Source organism: Filicampus tigris, chromosome 5, assembly GCF_054856515.1.
Source record: "Filicampus tigris isolate MCC_2025a chromosome 5, RoL_Ftig_1.0, whole genome shotgun sequence".
NCBI classification, from domain to species: Eukaryota; Metazoa; Chordata; class Actinopteri; order Syngnathiformes; family Syngnathidae; genus Filicampus; species Filicampus tigris.
Genome location: NC_141221.1, coordinates 28,954,783 through 28,970,165, shown reverse-complemented (window position 1 = coordinate 28,970,165; position 15,383 = coordinate 28,954,783). Strand labels below are relative to the sequence as shown.

General features: G+C 43.5%; 1 protein-coding gene across 11 annotated transcripts in view; it reads right to left on the bottom strand.

Annotated features, from left to right (window-relative positions):
- The window catches only part of pdzd2 (PDZ domain containing 2), a 139,615-nt gene that overhangs the window by 102,662 nt on the left and 21,570 nt on the right, over positions 1-15,383 (bottom strand). For 8 of the 11 annotated variants that reach the window (XR_015086731.1, XM_086030041.1, XM_086030046.1 and 5 more), the window contains exons 2-4: positions 5,973-6,046; positions 5,677-5,852; positions 784-1,250 (exon numbers count right to left, since the gene is read on the bottom strand). Coding sequence is in view for 10 of the 11 variants with exons in the window: in XM_086030041.1 (XP_085886167.1) it covers positions 784-1,250; positions 5,677-5,802 (593 nt within the window). In the remaining variant the exon portion in view is untranslated. Of the gene's footprint in view, positions 1-783; positions 1,251-5,676; positions 5,853-5,972; positions 6,047-8,693; positions 8,849-9,024; positions 9,231-15,383 lie in introns of all 11 variants that reach the window. The other 3 variants (XM_086030042.1, XM_086030043.1, XM_086030048.1) reach the window with 3 other exon arrangements.

The following is a 15,383-nucleotide window of genomic DNA, read 5'->3' as shown; positions in this document are numbered from 1 at the left end:
AGCCAGGATTTGATACAGCGCAGTCAATTACACATGACAACTACAAATGCATGGTCATGGTCCAGGATGACCACAATGTGTCCAATTGTTTTAATATTGTGTATGCACAATAGAAAGTGTCCACTGATAGTGTAGTGGTACACACGCCTGAGTTGTGTGCGGGCAGCGTGGGATCGATTCCCGCTCAGTGACAGTGTCTATGTGTGCCCTGCGACTGGCTGGCGACCAGTTCGGGGTGTAGTCTGCCTTCGCCCATTGACGGCTGGGATAGGCTCCAGCAACTCCTGTATAGGATAAGCGGTTTGGAAGATGACATGACATAACAGAAAGTCGTGAGAAAAAGTATGAGCATAATATATGTCATAACATAACCAGAGCTGGGCATTTTACCAAAAATTTAGCGTCTGTTATTCGTTATCCGTCTGCAGCGTGGGTACCCTTCCGTCATCCATCATTCGCCTTTATTTCCGGGGGGGAAAAAAAAAAGGTACCCGTCTATAGGCCGGTCCGCCTCTATTTTTAACGGCAAAACGGGCGTCCGTCACCGACAGATAAACGGACTTGTCAGTAAGATAGACGGAGCGCCCAGCTCTGAATTTAACTACGATATTCTGCGCGCAAAGAACTTCTGCAGTTGCTCCCCGATAACTATGCCACCAAGATATAGCCCTGGTTATACGAGTGGCATACCATTATGATTTATTTGTAACTTATTTCGTCTTTCCAAACGTACTTTTCGCACAAAACTTGGTTGGCTGGCAATTATTTCTTCGGTGGACTTACCTGGCTCCGCTAACATCTACTCCCACCATCAGCTGCCCATTCAGCGATAGCAATTCGTCTCTCAGTTTAATTCTGCCACAGCAGGCTGCTGGGCTTGCCTTTCTCACTTCTGTTACCCAGATGCAGCCCACATGCACGATGGGGCTCTGATCTCTTCTCCTCCTTGGTCCTCCCTTTTTTCTTCCATCAGGATCCCCAAAAATTGGGATGTTTCCAAAGCTAAGTCCAAAATCAGATGGATCGCCTTCATTTTTCCTGATAGAAATAGCATGAACCTCAACATCCGATCCTTTGTTGTCGGATGACAGGTCGGCTGATGAAGCTGCGTGATCCTCCATGAAGTTGAAGTTGATGTATTCTACTAGCTTCTGGATAGCAGCCAGACACAGGGGCAAGTTCTCCACATGAAGACTATTGATATTACTGCAACTGCACACTTTATCTTTATCTCCATTCTGGTCACAGGCCTATAAAAAGAATAGACATGAAAAGACATGATCCAGCAATCAACTCAATTAACTACATTGTTGTATCAATTTGAAACCATTCTAAACCAGTGGTTCTCAAAGGGGGGAACTAGTACCCCTTGGGGTACTTGAAGGCACTTCCGGGGGTATTTGAGATTTTAAAATATGTTTAAAAAGTAGCTGCAAGGCAAAAAAAAAAGAAAAAGAGCTTGATCACAGCAGCTGCCCCCTCGCCACCGAGAATGACAAAGATCCTCAGGAAAGCACTAGCCCAAGTGTCTCACTACATGCAAAACGTTCAGTGCAACAATGAAATGTTCAGTGTTGACACTTGGTAATACTATCGGTCTTCTTTTCAATTATCAAATAGATATTTTCAGACAATATTTGTCAAAATTAAGTTTAAGATTTTTTTGGGGAGAACAGATTCTTACTGAAGTCCGCTGATAGTGTAGTGGTACACACGCCTGAGTTGTGTGCGGGCAGCGTGGGATCGATTCCCGCTCAGTGACAGTGTCTATGTGTGCCCTGCGACTGGCTGGCGACCAGTTCGGGGTGTAGTCTGCCTTCGCCCATTGACGGCTGGGATAGGCTCCAGCAACTCCCCGCGACCCTATATAGGATAAGCGGTTTGGAAGATGACATGACATGACATGACAGATTCTTACTGCCATTGCAAAGCACGACACTATATTGCTAATTATTCTTGTGTGTGTGCCAAGGTTATTATCGTAAACGAAATAACGAAAGTTAAAATTAAAAAAACATTTGTGTTCACGAAATTAAATAAAAACGAAAATGTTTCTGGGGGTACATCAATAAAAAAGGTTGACCAACCACCGGGCCGTGAACCGGCGGGCCGCATAGATGAAAGAAAAAAAAAACCTTACAGTTCTTCCAATTTATTTCTTATCCGAGGCTGAAATATATTTTATTTTTAAATGTGACCGGATTCTAGCCGTTACATCCATCTATGACTGACTCTTAATGTATATTAAGTTGTTTCTGTCGTGTAATGCTAATATTAAATGCACAAGCTAGTAAAATGAGTAAAATAAACAGGCATTTTGGAAGGTTTCTTTGAAATCGGGAAAAGGCCCAATGAGAATCCAACACAAGACTCGATGCCCAAGAAGAAAAAGAAAGGTACATTTCACACACAATACCAGAAGACCTACTTGAAATATGGATTTACGGCAACAAGTGATTCCCACGCAGGAATGAAGCCCGCTCTGCACAACAATATGTGCAGTCAATGCAGACTTCAAAACTGATTCGTCAACGAATGTAAGTGCCTAAATAGCGTTTGCATGTTGATGTGGCCTTTGGCAACAGTTTGTTTTTCCACCAGGCAGCGTTGAAAAATTAACTGCCCACCTCTGAGACCGTGTGATTTAGCACAGTTCTCTTGGACAGCAGTCTGGTCCCAAATCTCTTTTGCACCACAGGCCGCGTTCACGTATTGGACGGATCGTGGAAGACACGGCGCAACAACACCGAGGTAACCGTCCTGTCAGCGGGGTCCCGGCGTTTGGCTACCGTCACCACCCCTCAAGTCAAGCAGTCGTTCCCGTGACAGCCAAGTCAAGCCGGCCAACATAACGGTTGTTCATACTATGCAAAGCACCACGATGCCAACTTCAAAATAAAAGCCTCACAATACTGTACATGGACATCGATACATTAGCAACCTGTTATTGTGAAGTCTTTTAGACTGTGGGCTGCCCTGCCCACAGCCACTGAGCTGTATGGGTGCAACGGATCACACAAGTCATGGTTCGGATCGGTCACGGATTTTGAGTCACAGATCGGATCAGTTTTCAGATCAGCAAAAAAAACAAAAACAAACCAAAAAAAAGAATGATAAATAGAACTTTGTCTTCATTTATTTTTCCCATAAAAAAAAAAAAGGATTTAAGAACGCAACTTAATGCAATATAAGCCAGGAGGAATTCTTATTTTATACGTGGAACACTGTACATAAAATTATTTAATGAGCAAAAGTATTTTATAAGATAAATGAAGACAACGTTTCATTTAGCTAGTTTTTTTTTTTTAATAATGAAAAAGATCAATTTAAGGCACATTCCCTTCCTTTAAACATGAGTGCATTCCAAAGTAATCTAGGTCCACAATATTGAAAATTAAATAAAAAAAAATAAAAATAAAAAAAAATTAAGCCAAGGAACGGCTGTTGAACTACCAGCCGGGAACTTGTTGCTAATACTAACAGCTAGCTGCTAGCCACTAACGCCGGAGACTTGTCACAATGACGGCGTGAGTAACTAGCGGTTTGTTAGCATCCTAAATTAGCGACTGAATATGATTTAGGCATAGCGATGTGTTGATGATGATGGTAACTATGTAATATCAATTAAAAAAGGCAATCCGAAACATTGAAAACGGTAGTCAAGTCAACTTCATAGAGGCTATTGTACTGAGGCAATTTGCATTGGCATCAATGACTCACTGTATTATTTGGTAAGCTTCATTTTGAAGTTATCCTTTACAGAGGATTCTTTGAGTATGTTTGCAAGTTCTTTGACATGTCTGTCTGAATGACAGTGTAGGGACAAGAGACAGAAAAAAAATCCTGGATCATTCATTTGAGGACTTGTTTCACCTCCCATAGATGCAACTTACTTTATCCTTGAGGGTTTGCAACTTCTTCTCCTGCTATTACAGTGAATGCGGACTAATCAAGTTGCATTAACCCATTATAGCCTAAAGCGCCTGGCTCAACATCTCCCCAAAACCTAAGGTCGTCTTTGTCGTCTTTGAATTACCCTAAAAAACCTGGTTTTCCCACAAATTCAACATCTACAAAATAATTAATATCTCAGCCCCTGTAGCAGACAGAAACATAATTCCAAAAGATTTTGAGAACTTAGACAGTTACACATGTGTCTTGCACACAGGGCCGAGTTTGTTCATCTTTATTGTTTCAATGGAAGATGTGAAAATAAAGTGTCAGTGCAAGAGGAGCACTATTTTTAATGTAAAAAAATCGAGTAATTACATCCTCTATTATAATAATAATAATAATAATAATAATAATAATGTCATTGTCTACAAAAATATATCTTAACTATATATCACATTGGACTGGTTCTACCGGTTCAAAGTCCACAAGCGCGTTGTCTATATCACTGCCGTTACTCATTTCCAAGCTCCCGTGATCGACAGGCGACTGCCATTATGACGCAAGACTGAGCTGCTTGTATACTAGGGGAGGGAATTCGCAAGAATTCCGGAACATCCTGTGTGGGCTTACGACACCGTCACATGTATATTCTGATGCATTTCATTGGTTAAGAGACCGATAATTAAATAATAAAAAGAAAATGATGTGTACGCTCTCCCGGCTTTAAGGGTAGAAAGACGCAACAGCGCTCCCGCTCTAGTAGTAGAAACGCGGTTATGCACTCCCGTCCTTAATGAGTTAATGTGAACACACATTTTTATCCCCCCAAACATTCCGCGGCTCGTGCCCGGCCCAAACCGTGGTGCTTGATCCGTACGGATCACGGATCAAAGATGATCCGTTGTACCACTACTGAGCTGGAATCATAGATGTCTGCAATATTCTTGGAACGCAAAAGTGCACTGAGCCAATCAAATCTGGAGCGCACATGACCAGAGGTGGGCATTTTACGAAATTTTGCTGGTCCGTCATTCGTTATCTGTCAGCGGACAGAGTACCCGTAGGTCATTCATTCATTCATTTTTCATGACGAACTGAATTTTACTCGTCAGTTCGTCAGTTTACTACGTCAATTAGTCCGTCAGAAGTCTGTTGGCCCGTCAGTCGGTCCCCGAAAAAAATGTCAGAAAAATGGGCGTCCGCCAGTGAGGGACCACGATTACACTGACGGATGAAAACCCACTTCTGTCATTCGTCAATCCGTCATTTTTAAAAGTTGTCCCGTCATTTGTCAATCGTCAGCAAAACGGGCATCCGCCAGTGACGGACTGACGAACCGGTCTGTCAGTCTGACATTATGCCCACCGCCGCACAAGACTATTTACAATAAGCATGTGCACCTGTGCAATGTTTATGTGCACCCCTGTTAATGACAGATAACACCAACAGGGAAAAATATCTCACACATTCATTCAAACAATATCTCTTTAAAACTGAAGTTCAATCAGTGTGAACTTCAGGTGCACATTTCTCAATAAAAGATTGTTTGTTGTTATTATTATTTAATGGGCTACTTAGATAACAAACAACATACACTATCTGACATGTAAATTTTACATTTAAATTGCAACGATCACATTGATGTCAAGTATCAAACATTTGAAGGCAATTGGAGGCTTAACCATAGTCATATAGGACATACTAAATTTGGCATGCAGGAGAGAGTAGGAAAATGGAAAATTGGAAAATACTATCAACAAACTGCAAAAGGAGGCTAAGTACCTCACTGACACAGATTGCAGTTTCCAGTTTCAAGTTGTCCTTCTGGTGTGATCTTTCGGCATGAGCTCCAAGCCATTCCTTGAGAAGTGAAAGGATGCTGAGGGCATTGTCCTGGAATATGGGCATTCTGGCATCCTAGGCCTGTTGAGACTTCCTCAACAACATCAATGTTGATGCTGCCAAATATCCATACAGGCAAAAGGAATCAGTTTATCCCGATGACCTTAAATCAGTCTCCAAAACACCATGATAGAGTCAACACTGACGATGTCAGTATGTATCAAAGCAAGTCAAACCTGTATTCAATAGTCCAGATTGTGGAAGATGTTTGGGGTGGTCTTATGGGGATTTTGTAGCATTCCACAAATACCTAAAAGGGAAAAATTACATTGATTAATTTCTTATTAATCAGACAAATGGTATCTAACAGTACTGTTTTAATGAAACAAACCTTATTCTCTCAACTATTCTAGCCTGTGATTAAGCATCCAGGGTGCTGTGTAGGCAATGTCAACAAAAGCAGGGAGGCAATTTAACATTTTACAGCCTCACAAATCTAGTCGTGTCTGCATCTCAGTGTGGAAAAGGGAATTAATACAGTCACTGAGCATTTCCACACAAATGCAGCTTAGTTTTAAAGTGGTACTCACCCCCAAATCATTTGCTGATAAACTGTATAAACAGGTGTCTACTAATGCTGTCTAAGTGTCCTGGTCATTATTCTGACAAGCTTATGTATGTTTGTTGAAATCTTGAATTTGGGGGCAAAGTCCATCTGTGTGGAGCCATCTTCAGGTTAAACACTGCACTGCATGTGAATTTGGATTTCTGTTCTCTAATTTGACCTGATGTCACATCTGGAATCTTGATGCAGTCACTCTGCCACCGTGGGGTATGCAATAGGGGTGGGAACTATATCGTAGTATATATCGTATATCGTTTTTTGATGCATTGTTCGGCATATTAAAAAGATTCTAAATCATTCAAGTTTAAATAAAAATCTAAAAGCATGCGCAAGCGATTACGTGTGCTTGTACGTCAGACGTCTGTGCTAGGCTAAGCTAATGCGTGACAAGATGGTGGAACAAGAAAACCTCTTAGGAGCAGACACAGTCAAAGTGTGAAATACAAATCCTTGCTCTTCCTTGAGTTTTTTTCAAAAAGATATAGTAAGGTTTACATGGAATATAAAATGTAAGCCAATGTAGTGATGCATCGGCATCGTATCGAATCATAGGCCTCTGACTCTGAATTGAATAGAATCGTGAGCCTCAGAATCAGAATCGGATCGAATTGAGAAGTACACATAGATTCCCACCCCTAGTATACAAGCAGCTCAGTCTTGTACACGCCTCCGTAGCAAATAGGAGATGGAATAGTAGCATTTATGAACATCTTTATATCAATTGTCAGGTGTGTGATTTATTACCATAGCATTTGGTTAGTTTATTTAGCATACCTTGTCATAGTATACAAATTATTTAGGTGGTAGTTTATTTAGGTAGTATCGTTTAGAGCAGATCACGCCGAACTCTCTCCCCCCTCGCAAGCCTAATGGTCCTCCAGGCAATGCCCCCTTTGAGCGCCATTTTCAAATATTAGTGAGGTGTGGAGCAAGAGTCTAGTAGGGGGTGAGACAAAACTCTTATTTTGATTGGGCTGTCAGAAACTGAAGAGATGAAATGGTTCACAGTTTACCGTTAAAAAGTGATACAATAGTATTAGAGTTTGAAATTGTAATTATCGTAATACCCAATTTAGTGTTTTGCAGAACAAATGGCTCTGTAGCCAGATTAGGGATGGTTACTGAAGACGGTAGTGTTTTGGGTATGGACCGATTTGGGTCGGTAGAACTGAGTACTGATTCACATGAAATCAAACAGTGCCATGTTAAGGTTCCAAAGCGTGTCTGTCTAAGTTGTGCGGGAGTAGATTTTCCATGACGAACACAGCATTAGACGCACACCGTAATGACGTCACACACTCACACAGGATTTCAAAACATTGGAATCCTCGTTAAAATCATCGGTTTGGAGACATTAAGTGTGAGACGTTGATAAAAATATTTCGGGAACCCAACAAAGATGACACGTTACCAGTTGAGTACTGCAACCCATCGGAGATGATAACAGCCGACTTACTCTGTCAGGTGCTCTCGCAACCCTCCCACCAAACTCCGAAAGAGTAAGAAAAATTACCAAATCCATTGCAGAGTACATTGCATCAGATTTGCGCCCAAATCGGTTGTGGAAGGAAGGGGCTTTCGCAGCCCCGATGCAGACAGTGACGCTGTATATAAAATTCCCGTCGCGCAGTAAAATAACACCAGAGCATGTAAATTACTTCTTTCTTCACACAAAAACCTAGAAATGCACACCTTTTGAAAGATTAACAGTTTGTTGAAAGGGATGATGGGGCAAGGATGGCCATGTTTTCACTAACAAGTTCATTTTATATATTTTTTGATCATGAAAATGAAAAGAGTTGCCATTTTCTATTTTGAGGAATTAGGAAATAAGTAACTCCATGAATAACGCCCCTTGTTAATCAGGACAATGGCCACGCCCCCTACCGTTCTATCCTTGTTCGGCAGGAGTCACGCGAGGAACCGATTCGAAACTCTCCATTGGAAATCATTGTACTTTTATTCCTTATAACGTCCAAAAACGGTGATCAATTGGCACCAAAATTTATGTGGACATCCCTACTAATGCCCACTTCAACAACTTCAAAAGGATTAACCTCTCCGTGGCTGATTTATATGAGAATGAGGAAATGTGGAAGTCAGCAGAGCTACATAGATTTAGGCTGGGACGGGCGCACACACACATTGCTTGAAAAAAGAAAAAAAAAGAAAAAAAAAACACTGCTTCTTTGCTTGAAAAAAAAAAAAAAGCTTCTTTGCTGATCACGGTTAGGACAGGTGAGGCATTAAACACCAGTCAAGATATTTACAGAGACTGAAGTGGGAATGAGTATAGACGTGCACATTTAATTTGTCCCGTTTTTTTACTTACAATGCGCCATCCAATTTGGAAGGTAACAGCCGAAATGGCACGTTCCAATGCGGCAACACTCGGCTGTGCAGTCAGCCTCGCTGGAACTTTTTGTTCGCTGTGCGATGAGGGCTTTCGTCACTCTCACACCGCTTCACTCAGGCAGAAGGTGGCGGCTGCAAGCAAGCAAACAGGGACACGGCACGCGACTGCTTGGGAGGCGACATGCAGACACAGGCTCATCTTCACCTCCACACGCTGGGCGGACAGTAAGGAGCTAATGTTGTTGTGCTAACGCCTTTTGTTTTAACGGCCTGAAGCTAGTTGTTGCTATTAGCCATCCCAATCCTACCTTTAGCCGAGGAGGGAAGAGGAGGGCTCCAATCTGCCTGCTGCTGCTGCTGCAAGCCGCGGTCTCCCTCCTGACAGTTGACACGAGTTTAGCGTAGCAGGAAGAGGATGGAGGAGCAGCTGCTGCAGAATAACGCCAGGGGAGTCTGGAGGGGCCTGAAGACCATCTCAGGCCACGGACAACCCAAGACCCGGACTGGGGGGGACCTGCAGTGGGCAAATGAGCTGAACCTCTTTTTCAATAGGTTCGATCAGACGCCTGCCTCCACTCAGTCTCTCCTGCTGCAGCCTCCACCTACTCCTCCTGCTGGGCGTGTCACCCCCTCCCCCCTTTTCTCCACAGTCTCCAGCTCCCAGCTACACCAGATAGCCACCACTCCCTCCTGCCCAGCCTTGGCCTTCACAACATCTCAGGTGAGGAACCAGCTGAAGAAGATGAAGGCGAGGAAGGCAGCGGGTCCAGATGGCATCAGCCCCCAGCTCCTTAAATTCTGCGCAGACCAGCTGTGTGGAATTGTCCAGCACATGTTCAACCTGAGCCTGAAGCTGGGCAGGGCCCCCCAGCTATGGAAAACATCCTGCCTGGTCCCGGTGCCAAAGACCCCCCACCCGAAGGAGCTCAACAGCTTCAGACCAGTGGCGCTGACGTCTCACCTGATGAAGACCCTGGAGAGACTGGTCCTTGTCCACCTGCGCCCCCTGGTGAGCTCCTCAATGGACCCACTCCAGTTCGCATATCAGCCTGGCATCAGTGTGGATGATGCCATCATCTACCTCCTCCACACTTCACTCTCCCACCTGGAGAAGGCGGGGAGCACTGTGAGGATCATGTTCTTTGATTTCTCCAGTGCTTTCAACACCATCCAGCCCACCCTACTGGGAGACAAGCTGGAGCGGGCGGGGGTGGTCCAACACCTCACCACATGGATCCAGGACTACCTCACAAACCGGCCACAGTATGTGAGGACACAGGACTGTGTGTCTGACGTGCTCCTCTGTAGCACGGGGGCCCCACAGGGAACTGTCTTGGCTCCCTTCCTGTTCACCCTCTACACCTCGGACTTCAACTACAACACCCCTACCTGTCACCTGCAGAAGTTCTCTGACGACTCTGCGATTGTCGGCCTCATCACAGGCGGAGATGATCGGGAGTACAGAGAACTTACTCAGGGTTTTGTGTACTGGTGCCAGCAGAACCGCCTCCTGATCAATGCGGGGAAATACAAAGAAATGGTGGTGGATTTCGGTAGGCGCCAGCACTCTTCACCTGCACCAGTGAATATTCGGGGAACAGATGTTGAGAGAGTCTCAACTTACAAGTACCTGGGTGTTCACCTGAACAACTGGACTGGTGCGACAACACAGACGCCCTCTATAGGAAGAGTCAGGAGTTCCTACTCAGGAGACTGAGGTCTTTTGGGGTTCAGGGGACACTCCTCAGGAACTTTTATGACTCGGTGGTTGCATCGGTCATCTTCCAGGGAGTGGTCACCTGGGCAGGCAGCGTCTCGGCCCGGGACAAGAAGCGGCTGGACAAACTGGTCAGGAGGGCCGGCTCTGTCCTGGGCTGCTCCCTGGACTCTGTGGACTCGGTGGGGGACAGGAGGATGTTGGCCAAGCTGTCATCAATGCTGGGCAACCCGGACCACCCCTTCCAGGGTACCCTAACAGCACTCCACAGCACATTCAGTGACAGACTGTTACACCCTCGCTGTGCAAAGGAGAGATTCCGCCGTTCCTTCTTGCCTGCTGCTGTCAGACTCTTTCATAAGAACATTGTGTAGTCTCTTCAAACAGGCGGCCATTAGTGCAATTGTGCAGTCCTGCACCTGAGCTCATATCGTGCAATACCCAATATTCCCCACTACTGTAATACCGTGCAATACTCAACATTCCCCACTACTGTTAGTCTAGTTTTATTTTTATCCAATGCTGTTCCTTACATTTCACTACAGCACTGCAGCACTGTCACTTAGAGTATTTTTCCTCTGTACTATCTACAGGCCAAAATGAGTGTTCCTCATACTTTTTATGTAGATGTATGTTGGTGTGTATATACATGTGTATATACACGTTACTGCGTATATTTACATAGGTTTGATCCCGAATGTTTGCCGTCAATGTTATACATTAATGGCTACATTATGCCGCCGTCCCTGTGTGACCTGTACCTTTGCTGCTGTAACAATGAAAATTTACCCACTGTGGGATCAATAAAGGCATTCTTGTCTTATCTTATGTCCGAAAAATATAACCAGTCGGGGTTTGTGTGCGCATTCATGCTCTTGTCTGCTTCAGCTTGTGAAAGTGGAGGAGCAATCGCCACGGTATTTTTGATTTTGTGGAGGTGATCACGACGACATTACGTTTTATGTCAACAAATCCAAATTATTGTGATGAACACTTGTACTTTCACAGGTTGAAGTGGACAAGAGTAGCAATGTGCATTTGCATTTTGGTGGCGATCGGTCGCCATTTCTGACAACAGAACTGGCAAAGCGAGCAATATTATCACGCATGCCTTCCTCGCGTGACTAGGCCGCTGAGACCGAAAACATAACATAAGCCTCGCCCCAAAAGGGTGCGAGGAAGTTTGTCGTAAATCACTACAGAATCTTTTGGGGGGGGACACTTTGGTACTGATGTCATTTTTTACATGCAAACCTATTATATAAGTGCCAATGTTAAGCTCATCCCAGTGTCTCTTTAAAGTTTAAAGTCTGTTATTTATTGTTATAAAATATGCTGCTTTATTTTTCAAATAATAAAGCTGTTCTGTTTGATGGCAATTTCTCAGTTCTTAATGTATAGTGTTACACCACTCACAGTAAGCTGTGGAACGAGCTTGAACCTTTATTGCTGTTAACAGAGGAAATACACAGTACAGTACTTCTAACAGCCATATCGCTACAGCACCGCACACCTTTTTCTTTCTTCAGTCACATCCTCTTTTGTTTTTGTCTGTCCGGGGACATTCTTGCTCTCTGGTTCACTTCTCCAACAGTCATTTTTCACACAATGTTCAACACTGCCCTCTGCTATAATGCACAATAGCACGTCCAACATAAACTACATGTGAAATAAAGGTCACCAATTGAAATATCATCCATCCATCCATTATCTAAACCGCTTTATCCTCACGAGGGTCGCGGGGGTGCTGTCTTCGGGCAGTAGGCGTGGTACACCCTGAACTAGTTGCCAGCCAATCGCAGGGCAAATTGCAATATCATTTAAAATAAAATATACTACATCAGGTGCTACATTAGGTTAAATAAAAGCAACGTTCATTGATAAGTTAGACAGTAATGTCAATCTGATGACGCATATTGCACTTAAAGTATTAAAATACAGGTTACGCTGAATCAGATTAAGTTTAAATATGTTTTGATAATTTTTTGGTTATAGGAGAAGTTACAGACATTTGTTACAACAAATGCTGCCATTGGCACTATTTGAAATTTGTGTTGACACACGTATACAATGTTGCCTTGCTACTTTAGTAAAAGTCAAAGAGTGAACTATAAATCCTTACTCTTCCTTGAGTTATGCAATTGTTTCAACAAAAAAAAAAGGTACCAGTGTTTTAGATGTGTGTTCGGAATCGAATCGAATCGTAAGAATCGGAATCGGATCATGAGGTACCCATAGATTTCCACCCCTAATATATATATATATATATATATATATATATATATATATATATATATATATATATATATATACACACACACACACACATAGCACACAGGGCATGTTCGGTTCGGTCCACTTGCGTACCGAGTCTGATCAGTTTTTATTATTAGCGCGGCCTTACGTGCTTGTAAGCGAGTTTTCAGCCTTATCATCCTCCTCCACGCTTGTGCATGAGTAACTGCTAAAGGGGAGGGGGGGCAGCAAAATAAATTTTCTCCACTGTTGCAGGACCCTGGATCTCCATCTGACGACATGGACAATTTCTCACACTCGCAGAGAAGGGTAATATCTGAAAGGAAATCAGAAGCTTGGAGGCTACAGAGAAGGTTAATGCTAATTGTGGGTGACACTGCCATAAAAGATGTGATAAGCATGTAAAGCGACAACACCAAAGTGCTGCGTTTACCCAACGATAAGGTTTCTGATGTGACTGAGGATCATGGGTATTGTTACAACAAATACAACTTTGGAAACCATCGTCGTGCACACAGGAGCAAGTGGACATTATGAAGCAGCAGTTTGACATACTCAAACGGGACTTCAGCTATTTGCTACACACAGTGAGCTCACTGAAAGGTGACGTTTTTAATCACTGGGCCTCTACCATCAGTCAGAGGAGCTGAAAGATTCGGCCAACTACTGGCACTGAAGACATGGCTTTCAACTGCTTGTCACATTCATTCACTGCATTTCATTGACAATTTAAACTATTTCTGGGACCACAGACAACTTTTTAAGGGAGATGGAGTTTCCCTTAACAAGTCAGGAGTAAAACTTTTCATCTCCAACCTAATTTCTTCGCCCTACCAAGGTCAAGATACAAGGGAAATCCAAACAAAACGAAGAGATCCTGAAACATGTGAGGACTAACCACTCCCACCAGATGAAACTGCCTTTGAGGATTCACTCCAACCAAACCCATTCCTGCCCAGTTCACCATCTATCCTGTCCTACTCCTCCTCGCTGCTGGAGTACACTGACCAAATGAACAGACTTGTTAAGGTTGTCATCCAGCTAACTCCCAGCCACAACTAACACCACCTACAACTCTCCGTCCATCTTGCCTGCGTTCAATCATCTGGGTCTGGGTTTTAAGGAAAATACTTCTGACCTTTCCAAGAAAAAAAGTTTTGTCAGTTCAAGTGTCTGTAATTTAAAGGAGAAGGAAGTTTTCCAGAACAGTTCCTGCCATCACGTGTCTGTGTCAGGCCACTTGAAGTTCACTAAGGGTGGCCCAACACCAGTACTAATTTCGAGGGCCAGGCCAATAAATGATCTTACCTTCAAGTATTCTTAATACAACAATTTACAACAATTGCAGGATTTTAATGTGTCTATTTAGCTAATTAACAGAATATCAATATGATTATCATCATTAACCCAGTCCACTGATAGTGTAGTGGTACACACGCCTGAGTTGTGTGCGGGCAGCGTGGGATCGATTCCCGCTCAGTGACAGTGTCTATGTGTGCCCTGTGACTGGCTGGCGACCAGTTCGGGGTGTAGTCTGCCTTCGCCCATTGACAGCTGGGATAGGCTCCAGCAATTCCCCGCGACCCTGTATGGGATAAGCGGTTTGGAAGATGACATGACATGACATCATTAACCCATTTAGGCCGGAAGCATACAACAGTGTTTGTACCACTAGAGCTGGGAGCGCCGTTGAGTCTTTCTACCTTTAGAGCCGGTTGTACAGTATACATAATTTTCTTTTTATTAACCAATTCTCGCTCTCTCAGCCAGTGAAATCACAATATACACGCGACTGCGTCGTGAGCCATCGTAGGATGCCCTGGAATTTTTTCGAGCAGCAGTCATGGTGGACTGGGCAAGGGCTGTGCAATTAATCGAAATTCATTTAGGATTTCGATTATTACACTCCACGATTACAAAATTACAAAACGATAATTAACACAAATTTTGAGTTGTTTTGAGGCATGCGCACACGGGTTACTCCGCCGCGCCGGCCTCTCCAAGCTAGCTAGCTAGCTAACTAGCCAACCAGCCATCCAGCCCGCACCCCGCAAGTCACACTGCACATGCTCCTACTCAACGTTTTAACAGAGTAACAGACCTAAAAATGGCACAAGACCCGCCATAGGAACGACTTGTAAGCAAGCAAGGCAAGTCGAAATCGCTTATTTGGTTAAATTTTGGGTTAGCCGTGGAAGACAGCGAGCAAAGACGTATAAAGTGCAAGTTGTCTCTGCATCCACATGCAACACAACAAATCTATTCAACCATCGTTTGGTTTACGATGATGTTATGATTAGAGATGGGAATTTTGACTAATTTGCCCGCCGACTAGTCTAAAATTGTATTTGCGATTAGTCGACTAGTCTATAAGCAAGAAAACTTTAATACATATTGAATTCAAAGTTTAACCAGTTTAAACAATTCTCTCTCTTGGTGCTCAGCTTGTTGACAGAGAACAAGATGCGTGATTCTTAATGCAGCGTTTAACCGACTAGTAAAATACTAAACGTTTAATAAATCGTAGACAGTTAAACGACTAGTCGCGCACATCCCTAGTTATGATACACCAAAGCAAGAAAACACAGAGTTAGATTTGGCGTTGTCCGCAACGCAAATCTCAGTCGTTGAAACACTGTACGCAGCAACCCCCACACATCAACATCGGAGAGACACAAAAAGATAACAGAATCT